Source organism: Pongo abelii, chromosome 8 (genome assembly GCF_028885655.2).
Source record: "Pongo abelii isolate AG06213 chromosome 8, NHGRI_mPonAbe1-v2.0_pri, whole genome shotgun sequence".
Classification (NCBI taxonomy): Eukaryota; Metazoa; Chordata; class Mammalia; order Primates; family Hominidae; genus Pongo; species Pongo abelii.
This window is the reverse complement of record NC_071993.2, coordinates 72,647,324-72,661,942: the sequence shown is the minus strand read 5'-3', so window position 1 is coordinate 72,661,942 and position 14,619 is coordinate 72,647,324. Positions and strand designations below refer to the sequence as shown.

The 14,619-nt window shown below is 51.5% G+C and overlaps 1 protein-coding gene and 1 non-coding gene across 4 annotated transcripts in view; both read left to right on the top strand.

The window, feature by feature from the left end:
* Window positions 1–2,030: 2,030 nt before the first annotated feature.
* SLC29A3 (solute carrier family 29 member 3) overlaps window positions 2,031–14,619 on the top strand; it is a 44,192-nt gene continuing 31,603 nt past the window's right edge. For 2 of the 3 annotated variants that reach the window (XM_002820846.5, XM_009245509.4), the window contains exons 1-2: window positions 2,031–2,109; window positions 5,534–5,832. In XM_002820846.5, the coding sequence (XP_002820892.3) occupies window position 2,109; window positions 5,534–5,832 (300 nt within the window). In that variant the 5' untranslated portion in view covers window positions 2,031–2,108. Of the gene's footprint in view, window positions 2,110–2,449; window positions 2,531–5,533; window positions 5,833–14,619 lie in introns of those variants that run through there. The other variant, XM_063727355.1, reaches the window with a different exon arrangement.
* On the top strand, window positions 8,139–8,242 carry LOC112135340 (small nucleolar RNA U13). The gene has a single exon (XR_002916636.1). It is a non-coding gene; the product is annotated as a small nucleolar RNA U13 (small nucleolar RNA).

Genomic DNA, 14,619 nt, shown 5'->3' with positions numbered 1-14,619 from the left:
CCAAAGATAAAGATAACAATGACTACAAACAACTCAGGACTCTGCATGAAGTAAAAGCAATCAAGTGACAAAGCACCGGAGCTTCACAGAGATGGAGCATGGTCCCAGGGCTGGACCAGAAATAGCCCTGATCTATTGCCCTCACTGGATCCTAGGGCTTTGTCCCTCGTGCTGTCCCAGCTCCCCTCAGCCTCACCTGCCTGCTTGTAACCGGGCATGACAAAAACAGCCTTGGCTCTGGGTTCTGCCACTCCATCACTGCTAGCTGTGTGCCCTGAGAAGCCACTTTACCTCTTTGAGCCTGGCTTTCTTCATCTGTAAAATGGGGACAACCGTCCCATTTCACTGGGTACTGGGGTGGAGGGGGGGATCAAATGAGAGACTGTTCATGAAAATGCTCTGTATATTAGAGGATTTTTTTCCAATGTAAAGAAGGCTAAAAATAAGGCCTGATGACTAAACTAACATATAAACTATCACATTTTGGGGGTGGGGAGTGTCTTCCTTGGAAGTGATGGAAATTTGCATTGAGTGCCTGGCATGGATCACCTGACTTAATTCTCCCGATAGTCCTAAGCCGACCCTGGGTTTCAGAGAGGTTTAGTAATTTTACCATTATCCCTCAGCTTGTAAGCCTGGAGCTAAGCCCCTTCCTCTCCTGGGCTGGGGGGCTTTCTGACAATTTAGGGTGCTAGTCTCCAAACTCGCCTGCTGGTGGAGCTTGTTGAATAAATCCATTCTGGATCCCCATTCTGCACCCCCTGAGTGATGGGTTGTATTAATCCAGGTATTTACTGAACACAAATTATGTGCCCACTATGAGGGAAGAGCAAACAAAGCAGATACAGCACCACCCTCAGGGAGTGGGGAGTGGCAGCAACCCTCCTGGGGAGAGGTCCCCAGAATCTGGATGTGTACTCAGAGACTTTTATGATCAGGCCAGTGTTTGGGGAATGGTGGTTATAAAATGAGAGGCTGGGGCAGGGAGTGGGGGTGCTCTGAGAACCTGTCCACACACTGACAGGGCTGTGTGGCACCCCTGAGCCCTGGGGTGGCAGCTGCAAGAATTTACTCTCCATGGTCACAGATCTTCAGGCCCTGTGAAGCATCCAGATCCCTGCTCTGAATTGGCCAACGGGGCCAGGACCGGGAGTCAGGAAGGTTTCCGCCTTTTTTTTTTTTTTTTTTTTTTTTGAGATGGAGTCTTGCTCTGTCGCCCAGGCTCCAGGCTGGAGTGCAGTGGCACCATCTCGGTTCACTGAAATCTCCGCCTCCCGGGTTCAAGCGATTCTCCTGCCTCAGCCTCCCACATAGCTGGGATCACTGGCACGCACCACCGTGCCCGGCTAATTTTGTATTTTTAGTAGAGACGGGGTTTCGCCGTGTTGGCCAGGCTGGTCTCAAACTTCCAACCTCAGGTGATCCGCCTGCTTCGGCCTCCCAAAGTGCTGGGATTACAGGCATGAACCACCGCGCCTGGCCCCTGCTTTCTTAAAGAACACGCAGCAGCTGTGTGTTACACGCTGTGGCTGAGGTCAAGTGTGAGGGCTGGAATTGCTGACTGCCAAGTTCTGGGTCTACTGAAAATAGCTGCCTGGCCTGGGAGGCCCAGTTCAGTCCGGGTGTGGGTCCCGCTTCACCTCCAGAGCAGCGGCAGCCGGTAAGGGTAGAAGCGATCTTTGGAGAGGGGACTCTGCAGCGGCCTGGGGGCAAGATGAGGGCTCCTTTGAGTCCTGGGGTGCAGGTTATAGTAGCTAAAGGGGAGGTCTGAGACAGTGGGCTCTGGCTTCAAGGTAAAGAAGGAGCAGCAACCAAGAGGCCTGATGCGCCGCGCACCCACCGCAAGCTTGGGCAGTGCGTTTAAGACCGGGCGACTTACTTTTTCTCCTGTAAAATGGGCGCAGGCTGGCCCCAGCTCAGCGCCAGGAGGGGGAGCCCCGGCGCGCCGGGAGAAGACAAAGGAAAAAGGCGTGTTTGCAAACCGGGAAGCGGCAGCCTGCTGCCTCGAGGGGCGGGGCGGGGCCGGGGGAGGAGCCCGCCTGCCGCCTGCCAAGCCCAGTGGTCCTGGCCGTGCGCCGGAGGCAGCGGCGGCGTGGCGCAGCGGCGACAGTAAGTGCGGGCCGGCTCGGGCTCTTCCGGCTCCGGTCTCGGCCGCCCCCAGACTCGCGCTCAGCGACCTCCCTCCCGGGCCCTGGGGGCGGCTGCGGGCTGCCAGGGGAGTCGCAGGACCCTACCCCATCCGTGGTCCCTTCCCCACCGTCCCTCCTCTCCCTCCTTGCTCTCTGCCTCCCCTGTTTCTGGGTCTCTATCTTCTCTTCCCCAAATCCTCTCCCCTCTTCCTCCCTGAGACTGGACTTCACCGCCTGTATGGTGGGGGCCTGGTATGGACCCGTCGGCCCGAAGTATCCAGAAGGTGGCTGATACTCTTGGTCTCAGCTGTGGGGCCTGAGGCTGGGGCTGTTTACACCGCAAAGCCGGTTCTGCCGCGGCCAGTGGGCGGTGCCCTGCGCTTCCCAGTGCCCTCCCACAGGTTAGCCCTACAGCTCCCCACCCCGGTTCACAGCCCAGGAAATCGAGGCACAGAGGGGCGAGCCACCTAGCAGAGTCAGGAACCTCCTTGGAACCAGCACCCAGGCTTCCCGACCCAGGTTTTGCCGCGGCCCCAACAGTGCCTGCCTCCATTTGCGGGGCTGCCTGTCTGTGCATGGCCGGGCTCCTGCAGGTGGCCACGGCCAGCCTGTTTTGGGGAAGGTTGGGCACTTCCTTGCCTGCCTTTCTCTTTATTTTTTAATCCAGAAGCCAGCAGCTAGCTTTTATAAAGACTAATAAGGCTTTGCTCACTCCAGTGCCCTGGCCTGTGACCCTGGTTAGAGAAAATTCGTGGCTCCTTCTTCAGAAGTTCAGTCAAGGCTGAATGGTCCTTGACAAATAGACACCAGGAACTGAGAAGGGGGCCCTAGCCAGGTGTGGTCCTGAGTGACAGGGCTGGTGGTCCTTCTAGCCACCCCCACAGGTAGCTGGAGCCTCTGGAAAGAACCACTTGCCGGTTCTCTCTTGTTCTATGTAGGTGGGTCATGATTATTTTTTACATTTTAAACACTAATTTTTTAAATGTAACAAGTGAGCTTGTTACATTTGTACCATTTTGTGCCAGACAAAATACCATAGACTGGGTGGCTTAAACAAAATTTGTTTGTCATGGATCTGGAGGCTGGGAAGGGCAAGATCAAGGTGCTGGTTGATGTGGTTTCTGATGAGGGCTCTCTTCCTGGCTTGCAGACAGCCTCCTTCTTGCTGTGCCTTCACATGGCTTTTCCTCTATGAGTGGGTGCATGTGGAAAAAGAGATTTTCCACACAGTGAGCTTCCAGACAGTGAGCTTGTTAATGCTGGCCTCCATGCGAATCCAGGCTGGGGAGGGGCTCTGCTAACCAGGGGAGTTTAAAATAGACTTGCTGGCTGGATGCATTGCACTTGGGCATCCAGTGGCCTCCCACCTGCTGGCTCCAGGGTACATGCTACCCCAGCAGGGGAGAATGTCCTGGTCATGCAGAGTCCATTCATTCAGCAAACATTGACAAGGGTGCCTGCAGTGTGCCTGGGCCCCTCCCGACTCACTGGCTTCAAGGCTTGCAGGAAGAATGCCTGTACTTGGAACCAGGAGACACAGATTCCCATTCCTAGCCAGTCCTCCCCAGTGTGCTGAGGAGTCCAGCATGGGCCCCAGTCTGCTTGGCTGTGTAACTTCACTCTTGTCATCTGCTAGTTATGTGACCCTGGGCAAGTTACTCAACCTTTCTGAGCCTCAGACCCCTCATCTATGAAATGGGTCTTAGAGTAGTACCTAATATATTAGGCTGTTGTCAGCCTCAAGTGTGACCTCTGTTAGGCACAGACCTTGGCATTTGTGATTACTGGACTTAAGTTTAGCTATTGGGAGTTCTTTCTATTTGTGGGACATAGCAAGTGCCTTCCAGACCTCAGTTTTTCCATCTGAAAAAAGAGGGCAATGTTTTCTGCCCTGCCTAATTTCAAGGGATGCTCTGAGGTTCTCCTGAAATAGTGGATAAGGTTCTGCACCCATGTGAGGAGGTGTTCCCATCCCACCAGGGAATAAAGGCCCCAGTCTTCTTGGTACGATGCTTTGAGTTAGGCTTAGCCTCCTATAGAAACCAAGATGCATTTATTAGTTTATTGGGTAGGGAAGAGGCTACTGCAGAAGGGACTCTGAAGTGTCCCATCCTCAGCATTTTGGAGACATTTCTCATTTATCAAGCTGCTGCCACATCCTAGGTGCTATGTAGAGCAAAGAAGCAGGCATGCGACCTTACAGCCAAATTCAGCAGCCAGCCAGCCATGTGACAGGCCCAGGATGCCAGGGAGATGCTAACGTTTGTTCAACAGCTGCTTACAGGCCAGGCATTGCCAGCCAGTTGCAGTTGCATAACTATCATAAAAACGGCTTCCCTGGGTTTACATTTGGGGAAATTGAGGCACAGAAATGTGGTAACTTGCCCAAGGCCATGTAGGCAATAGTTGCTGGCAGCCTAGGCTCTTCCATTTATCTTAGGCGCTACCATAGATTGAAAGTGGCTGGCTCCTTGTAGGGTGTGATGAGCAGAGGTGGGACCCAGGCAGGAGCTGCAAACCCAGGCTTGGCCATTTACATAGCCTATGGCCTTCAGTTCTTTGGACCTCTCTTTCCTCACAAATGAAATGGGAATGGACTATCAGAGGCTACATACCAGCTTTGGGAGGCAGCCCTGGACACTACCAGTTTTTAAACAATTATTACTTAATTTGAATGTTTTTATTTTTATTTACACTTTTAATTTTGTTTTTGAACCGGTAATAAAGTAGTCACATAGTTCAAAATTCAAGAGACACAAATAAGAATGCAGGAAGTCCCCCTCCCCACCCCCCACCATCCCAGTCTCCCTCCTTAGAGATAGCCACTGTTAGAAACTTCTTATGTAGCCTTCCAGAGATATTCTGTGCATATACAAATACACCTGTGTATGTATATTTTCTCTCCCCACTTTTTTTACACACATAGTAGCATATTCTACACACTATCCTGCTCCTTATTTCTTTCACATGAAATCGAAAAGGGTTTAGAGATCATTCTTTGCCCATTAAGGATCCTAATTCTTGTTTATGGCTGCACAGAACTGTGAATGCCCTTAGACCAGGTTTGCCTTTCTGGGTACATTGCCACAGTCCCCACTGTCATGCAGTGTTTTACAAAACCCAGCCTGTTCCACAGTTATGTGCTACTGCTACCTCTGTTGCCCTTGCATGGTTGGGGTGACCTCTGAGGACACTTAGTTCTGACATCCTGCCCTTCTCCAGGTCTGATTTTTGTCTTTCTCCCTGATCCTTAAAATGAAGCTCTCCAACCAGGCTTTGGTGACTTTACAGAGCCCAGGGTGAGGGGGCATGGTCATTTTGTAGGCTGGGTGGGTCCCCAGCTGTCCCCCAGCCTCAGTTTCTACTCACTTACCCTGTCTCTGTTGCCCTCCTTGCTCCAATAGTGGCCGTTGTCTCAGAGGCCGACTTTCAGCACAGTTCAAACTCCACCTACAGAACCACAAGCAGCAGTCTCCGAGCTGACCAGGAGGCACTGCTTGAGAAGCTGCTGGACCGCCCGCCCCCTGGCCTGCAGAGGCCTGAGGACCGCTTCTATGGCACATACATCATCTTCTTCAGCCTGGGCATTGGCAGTCTACTGCCGTGGAACTTCTTTGTCACTGCCAAGGAGTACTGGATGTTCAAACTCGGCAACTCCTCCAGCCCAGCCACGGGGGAGGACCCTGAGGGCTCAGACATCCTGGTAAGGGCATGTTTCTCCTGCAAGGCTGGTGGGAACATACAGAGGCCTCATGCCTCACATGCAGGGGAAGATGGAGATTTCAGACACATTTCCAGCCTTTAGATCACTTACTGTTTAGCTTGGGAAGAAGATGCAAATTATGGTTCCATGTGGTATGTATGGTAAACCCATAAATCCAGAGTCCATGCCTCCAGGGGTGTGAAGGTGTGGACTGAATAGCGTTATGTTCAGCTGTGAGTTACAGAAAATTCCAGAAGACTAGTAACTAAAATGAGATGGAAGGTCATTTTTCTCCCACGTTCAATTCTGGTGGGGACAGCCCAAGGCTGGTATGATGTTCTATGGCGTTAGGAATCCAGTTGCTTCACCTCTGCGCAGCTTTCATGGCCAAGGCCACCTCATAGTGCAAGACGGCTCTTGTAGGTCCAGCCATTACATCAGTAGGAAGAAGCAAGAGGAGAAGGAGGAAATGCCTGTTGCCTGTAAGAACACTTCCTGGAAGTAACACACATTGCTCTTCTTACATTGCATTGGTCAAAACTTAGGCATGTGACCACATCAGCTTGCAGAGCAGGCTGGGAAATGTAGTCTTTCAACATAGCTTTATCTCAGAACCATGTGCCTGCTAAAATGGGAGGTTCTGTTATGGAAGATAAGGAAAATGAATCCGAAGGGATAATTAGTCTGATCACCACGGGAGAGATTGCTGTGACTTGGGAGTTGGTGGGTTTCAAGAAAGGGGAGGAAATGATCCAGGTAGAAGAAAAAGGCTGGGCAATGGCAGAATGGGAGGAAAGTTCAGGTGTGTATGACAAACTGTGAAGCTGTGTTTGGGGCACAAGTAAGAGCAAGAGGTCTTGAGATCATTGCCCGGGGCCTTGAGATCATTGCCCGGGGCTTTGAATGCCCAGGTGAGGAGTCAATTTTGTTTAGTTGACAGGGCTGCTCACTTTGCTGGGTGACTTTTCCAGAGAGGTGGGGGCAGTAGGGGAAGAGGATTAAGGAAAAAAATTATACTGACACTTGTTAAAACAGTAAGGAAAGCTTTATTTAAGACTGTTGTAGTAGGGGAGATAAATGGAGCCCAACTCTGAAAAGGAGATGGGGATTTATAGCCAAGGAGCAGCATGAGGGGCTGGAGGATGGCACATTTCTAAGAGGAGATGTCAAGGCGAGTCCTCTGCTTGCTGAAAGCAGGCCCAAGACTTACACAGTCGACCCTTGAACAACAAGGGTTCACTTTAGATGCAGATTTTTGTTTCAGCCAAACTTGGAAAATACAGTATTTTTGAGTTGTGAAACCTGCGTATACAAAGGGCCGACGTTTCCTATTCCTGGTTCTGCAAGACCGACTGAGTATGCTTGGGTTTTGGTATATAGAGGGATCCTGGAACCAATCCCTTGAGTATACTGAGTGGGGTGAGGAGCTTGATCAGATGTGAGGTAAGGGAATATTCTGGCTCAACTGGCCCAACAGAATTCTTGTTGAAAGCAGGCCTAGGACTTACACAGTCTACTCTTAAACAATATGGGTTTGAATTGCAGGGATTCATTTATATGTGAAGTTTTTCAAACAAATGCTGGTGGAAAATGTACTATTAGTGGAGTTCAAAACCTGATTACAGGGAGAGCTGGGTTCCACAAGGCTGACTGGGGACCTGAGTATGTGTGGATTTGGGTATAGGTGGGAGTCCTGGACCAATGCCCTGAGTATATGGAGGGACAGCTATACATCAGAGGTGGGGAATGAGGAACTTGATCAGATCTCAAAGATGGGGGGATGCTGGCTAATCTGACTTCGAAGGATTCTTGGCTAACACTGAGTTGGGCCAGGCAGAAGTGAGGACTGGGGGGTGGGGCCAAGGTCGAGGATGGGGCTCGGAGGAGCCTGACGAAAGTTAGGTCAAGGAGAGTCTTGGTCAGGAGCCTCCGTTTCCACGGCTGACCCTAGCTGGTGTCTGCTCTCACTTGACAGCACAGGGAGGCAAAGGCTTCTCCGACAAATGCCAAGATGAGATGTTGCCAGCTGCCCAGCTGTGCCCTTCTTCTTCAGGGGAGCATCAGAAACAAGAAGAGGGTATGCTAGCAGACCCCAGCCGCACCTTCCAGTGGCCCAGGAGGTGGCTCATCACTGCTTCCCAGAAGGAAATCCTTGAAATCCTTGGCCTTGCCCTGAGGAGCTGTCCTCTGTTTTATAGGCATGAATCTGCCATAGCGAGGGAGGCATCACTGTTGTCCATCTCAAGGACTCACTGCAGCTACACAGTGGGTCACCCAGGCAGCTTCTTAAAAAATACCAGTCCAGGGTCCTTTTCTAGTTCATGAGTGTGATGACTGGGTTTCCATGCACATGTGTGAGATGGGCCTCCCTCAAACCTTGTTATGTCATCGGCACATTACCGGTCCGATGAAAAGGAATAAAAATACCAATGCGGGCCATGCCCCAGGGATTCTGATTGGATTAGACTCAGCTGGGGTGTGGACATTGCTATGTTTACAACTTCGCACTTCCACACTCCTGTACTTCACCCCTCAACTTCCCCCATGATCTGACACCTGTGAGGGCCTTTTCTGATAACTGAGGAATTCACGGATGCCTCCTGGGGCCAGAGCAATGGGATACATAAACCGTTTCTACAGCTGAGGAAGTGCCACAGGAATGCAGCGGAGTAGTTTACAGCCTCTCACTCAAGGTGTGGTCCTCGGACCAGCGGCCTCACCTGGGAGCTTGTTAGTGATGCAGTCTCCCACCCACTCGAGGCCGATTGAGACAGGGCCTGCGAGCTACCAAGCCCCTCAGGTGACTGAAGGGCACAGTAGAGTTTGTGGTGCACTGGACAGGGCTTGGCTGTGGGAACTCTCTGTGCTGCCTCATATTTCTGGACTATATTAGTACTTTTTTTTTGAGACAGGGTCTTGCACTGTCACCCAGGCTGGAGTGCAGTGGTGCGGTCAAGGCTCACTGCAGCCTGGACCTCCCTGGGCTCAAGTGATGCTCTTGCCTCAGCCTTCTGAGTAGCTGAGACTACAGGTGCACGCCACCATGCCTGACCAATTTTTTTGTATTTTTGGTAGAGACAGGGTCTCACTATGTTGCCCAGGCTGGTCTCAAACTCCTGAGCTCAAGACATCCACCCGCCTCGGCCTCCCAAAGTGCTGGGGTTACAGGCATGAGCCACCACACCCGGCCATCTTTCTGATATGTTAAAGGAAGATATTATAATACCACCACCAACTTCTTAGGGCTGTTGTGAGGATTAAGTAATATGTGTTAAAAAGCACTTAGGATAGGGCCTGGCACCCCTATCCGAAGTGCTTTATAAACACTATTATTGTGATGATCATTTGGGGGATGGGCCCATGCTTCTAAGCTGCCTGCAGCCCTGGTGCATTTCCACAGGTGCAGGTTTAGCCCGGGTGCTTTACAATCCGCTTTTATTTACCAGTGACTCCAATGTCCCAGCTTTCTGCCAGCCCCGGTAAATCACCTGGCCTACTGGGCTTCCTCCAGAAGGTCCCTGCCTGTCTCGGCCGGAACAGAGCTAGATTGCGTGTGCACCTGCCCTGCCCCTCTGTCCACCGCCAGGCCCCCGGGATCAAGCAGCCTCTGGAGGGAGGGGTGTCCAGGCCTGGCTCTGGGAGCAGCCCTCGCCTCGTGTACTGCTTTCACCGTAAGGCAATTCCTTCCCAGCTGCAGGCACTTGGCATTCTGAGCCCTGCCACAATGCTTTATGGCCTCTCTCCAACTGCTGGCAGGTGCAGATGTAGTACCTTCGGCTGCCCAGAGCTCCTGGCTCTTGGCATCAGAGATGAGAGACCTGTCACCCCTCGATTCATGGGCCGGGATTGGGAAGCGAGCATGCTGGGGCGTTTCTGCATTTTGCGGGCCATTTTTCTTTGCCTCATTCCTCATCCCAGCCACCCACCTCCCCAGCTCTTTCCTCCTCTCTTCCTGATTTCCCTGTGAGAGGCTGCCCGTCTGCCCTGTCACCTGAGGGCCACTTTAGGGGAAGGAGGGGGAGAGTCAAATGGGCCTGTCTCTAGTCACCACCTGCAACTCAATTAGCTGTGGGTCTAGCTGTTTATTCTTTCCTGTACTTTCCTTTGAACATTTTCTGGGGATGGATGCCATTTGATGGGGAGCTTGACCCAGGAGGAAGGTTTACCCAGACACCCCTCCCCCAAATTGTGTCACTTTTAAGGTCAGCGGGCTCATTTCCTTCTGCCTGGACAAATGTGGGGATGGCTTAGAAAGTATCCTGCTCACTCTGCCCTCCTGTCTCTATTCTCTGGAATAAGAACCTCCAATAAATCTACCACAGGTGTATTGGCCCAGGGCAAAAAAAAATTTAGAGCATAAATGAGGAAGAATTGAGAAGAGAAGATGGCACAGGGGCCTGCAACAGCCGCCATTGCCTGAGCCCGACTCTGGGCCCACCATCCTGGCAGGGGTATTGCAAGTGTTGTTTCTCATTAGCCTTGCAATGCAGGTCTTAGTAACCCTTTTCTTAAGACAAAAAGCCAGAGGCTCAGAGAGGCTAGGTAACCTGCCTGAGATTACACAGCTAGGAAGGGCTATAGAGAATTTCACGGGGCATTGAGGTGGACAGATGATTACAGACTCATTTATATTCACAGAGTGGTATGTAGGGTACTATCCTAGAGATTCCCTACCCCCTACCCCCCACGCTTTGACTTCACCAAACACCAGCTTCCTTCCTTTGGAGAGCCTGCCCTTGGTCTGGCCTCCTTTTCCAGCCTGAAACCCCAGGTGCCTGTGTTCTATGCCTGGGTCTTGGACCCAGCGTCCCTTGTCCCTTCCCTACCTGACCTGTTTAGCTGGAGGTCCTTCCCAGCTCTGGGGTTGTAAGCCATCCCCTGCCCTGTGGGGCCTCCTCGCCCTCCCCCAGGCTCTCCTGCAGGCCTGTATTGGCTGTCCTTGGCCAAGAACAAAACAGTGAGCTGGACAAGCCCCACTTCCCACCCCAGAGAGAAGAGCGTCTGCACCTTCTCTTGGCCATTCCTTGCTGCAAGGCCCCCACAGCCACTCTCCACACTTTCCTTCCTGTGTATCTCGGTCTGCCCAGGGACTCCTCTCTGAGGGACTGCAGGACGCGGCCAGGTCATGGGTGGGACCTACAGCCCAACTTAGTGTCAGCAGGGCTGGGACCCGGGCCAGGCACTCTACTGATGCCCCTGTCCATCCCCCCATCTGACCAGGAGGTACCCCAACACTCAGTCCCAGGGGTGAGGCAGGAGACAGAAGCAGCTCATCCCTGGGCACGTCCCCTGAAGCCACCTCTCTGTGTTAGGGGCTCCATGTCTGGGTCTTCAGAGCTGCATCATACTTCCCCATCACGTTCCTGCCCTACAATTCATGGAGACCCAGCGCTGGCTGGGTGGGAGCCTCTGCTCTCAGCACTTTGCCTGCATTATCTCATGCAGCCCCGCAGCACCCGTAGGTCAGGAACTGTTATCATCCACCATGACAGATGAGGAGGCCTCCCCTGCCAGTGAATAAAACTCTTACTCTACATCCTGTGCCCCTGGCACACCTGACATGGCACCCAACACATAATAGCACATAAATATTTGTCACATTAGTTATTGTAAGGCTGAGAAGGAAAGCTTCACAACCCAATCCGTGATAGTGATGCCATGGCTCTGCAAGGGAGCAGAAGAAGATCTGGGGGTCACAGTGGCTGCCAGTAAAGGAGTTTTGATCTTTCAGTGTGTTGGCATAGACATGAAGTGGGGTTCCTGCCATAGGGAAGGTAGCCAGGTTGTCCTGGTTCAGCAAGTGGGGGACCTAGGGCATCCCCTCCCCTTATTTCCAGTTCCTTAGTTCTGGTCCAGTCTCTCAGCCCTGCAAAGAAGCAAGATAGCATACTTGGGATCTGCCCTTGAAGGGCTGACCTCCCAATCCAAGGAGGAAGTGTTCAAAGGAAACAGGATGAGCTTGTGTGGAGAAGAGGAAACTGGAGGACAGGTTATCAGAGGTTACCAAGTCCCTGCCATGCAGCCTGTACCCACCTCCCGCTTGACCTGCTATCTTCTTTTTCTACATGACATCCTGGTGAACTAGGTACTGCCATCCCAGTTGCCAAATGAAACCAAGGCTCACAGATTTTAGGCCACTGACCCAAGGTCATTTGCTAGTAAGTGATAGAACTGCAGAGCCCATGCTTATAACCAGCGTGTTCTCCAAGCTATCTGTCTACCTTGGCACGCTCAGCCCTGGCTGCACATCGGGATCACCTGGGAAGCTTTTAGAAAATACCCCACCTGCGTGTGCCTGTAATCCCAGCCACCCAGGAGGCTGAGGCAGGAGAATCGCTGGAACCTGGGAGGCAGAGGCTGCAGTGAGCCGAGATCGTGGCACTGCACTCCAGCCTGGGCGACAGAGCAAGACTCTGTCTCAAATAAAAAAGAAAAGAAAAGAAAATACCCTACATCCCACGTGTTCCACTCACTCAATTCTAATTCATTCTGAGGGGCCTGGACACAAGCATTTTAAGTTCTCCAGATAAGGCGAATGTGTAGCCAGATAAGAACCATGATCCAGGCCAGGTGTGGTGGCAGGTGCCTGTAGTTCCAGCTACTCAGGAGGCTGAGGTGGGAGAACAGAACAGTGAGCTTGAGCCCAGGAGTTCAAGACCAGACTTGGCAACATAGTGAAACCCCAGTCTCAAAACAAAAAGGACTATGATTCAAGTAAAATGTTACCACATAGGGAGAAAAAGCAGCTGTCCTCTGCCTCCACTAGAGTACCCATCAACCCATTAAACAGGCAGAGGCTACATCATGAGAGACTTAGGTGAGCCTTCTGGGAGAACTTCCTGCCATGCAAGTCAAGTTGTCAAACCTGGCAGTGAAGGGGACAGTTTTCCCCTTGGAGAATTAGGGCCACATCCTGCAGGAAGTCCAAGGAGTTGGTCTAGCCTACCTCAGAGTGTGGGGTTCTTCATGGGACTCCCTACAAATGTAGGTGGTTGGAGGGTTCGATGCTTGTCTAACGGAAATGCTCTGGGCTTGAGCTGCACCTGTGAGCCCACAGTTCCACGCCAGCCAGTGGTGGCCCCTGGAAGAGCCTTTGCCCTTTCTCTTGGTAATGCTCCCCTTTGCTGGGTCAGAGGGCCAAGGGATGTAGTTAGGAGATGGGGGTTCCACAGCCACCCTCCTCTTCCTTCCAATTTCCCAAGCTCCTGGAAAAGGAGTGATAGGGCCAACTGGGCTCAACATGGGCATCCTACACCTGGGGTGGCGCAAAGCAAGAGCAAGTGAAACTGGGAGAGCAGAAGAGAGGCAGTCCTGAGGCCCTGACCCAGCTGGGTAACCTCTCTGTGCTGTGTCAGGGAGTGGAGGCTTCCTGTTCCCAGAGGTTTAAGAGTCACAGGACATCTATTTGGTAAAGGCTCCATAGCTGGGTGAAAGGTGGATTGGCCCTGTCTTATAGGACCACAAGGTAGCTGGGAGGAACCCAGATTTGGCAACAGAGGGACTCTAGTCTAGCAGTGCCCTTACCCACTGTGTGGGTTGGAGGCAGGCTCTGTGGCCCTTGGGCCTTTTGCCCACAGACCCACCTGGCAGCATTTACATAACACTGCAGACACAGGTAGGGTGGAAAGTCCTGACAGTTATGGCATGCCTTATAGGTGGTGGCTGCTGCATGAGGACTTCACTAAATCCCAACATTCACTGCCTTTACTAAGCTCTTACCATGTGCCAGGCATTGCTAAGGGCACAGATTCATTCATTAACTCAGCAATATTTATTAAGCAATCTACTGTATACTAGAAGCTTTTTTTTTTCATGATCTTTTGTTTTTTTTTTTTTTTTGTTACAACCCAAAGACATAGGTTTATTATACCCATTATACAGAAAAGGAAACCAAGGTTGCAAAGTTTAAGTCATTTGCTCCCAGGTACAAAGTGAGTGACGAATGGGACTCAGACCTAGGCCCTGTCAACCCAGGTATCTGTGATCTTAACCCCAGTGCTTTATATCAGCGTTTTCAAATTTTTTTTGAGCATGATGGCTATCTCACCTGGCAAGACATTTGTGTCTATAATGCAAACAATAGTTTCATGAAGCTGCATCTGTACTTAAAAAAAGAAAACTCCACTCTGACTGCAGTTTCAAGGAGGAGCAAGTGATGCAACAGTGGCAGTGCTGGTTGTAAGCCATGCAGGATGAGGATGGAGAGTTTGTCCTTGAGTTTGACCTTGTGCAGGTTCATGGTGACCTTGGGGAGCAGCATCGTGGAGGATGCGGGGAGAGACAGAGAAGACAGCAAACTCAAGGAATTTTGCTTTAAATGGGAGCAGGACAATGGGCACAAGCTGCAGGGAACTGTGATTCAGAAGGGGGAGAATTTTCTGTTCTTTTATTTTTAATACGAGAGACGTAGCAGGCAGTTTGTGTGTGGAAGCAAATGATCCAGCAGAGAAGGAAAAACGTGTAATGAAGAAGAGGGAGCATAGCTCAGCGAGGTCCAGGAGCAGGCCAGAGGGCTCAGGTGCACAGAGAAGGGTCCCAGAAAAAGATGCAGACCGCTCACTCGCCTTTAGTAAGAAAGAAGGCAACAAAGGATTAAATAGAATAAAATAAAATTCTGGTCATGACCCATCAAATGAATTTCGTATTCTTTAATGAGCTGTGCAACCTGCAGTTTGAAAAACCCTGCTCTGCCTGTTTCCCCCTAACTTTGTAGCCACGTATGAGGATGTGTCATGTCCTCATTCTACAGAGGAGGAAAGTAGAAACAGTAAGTAACTCGTTGATGCC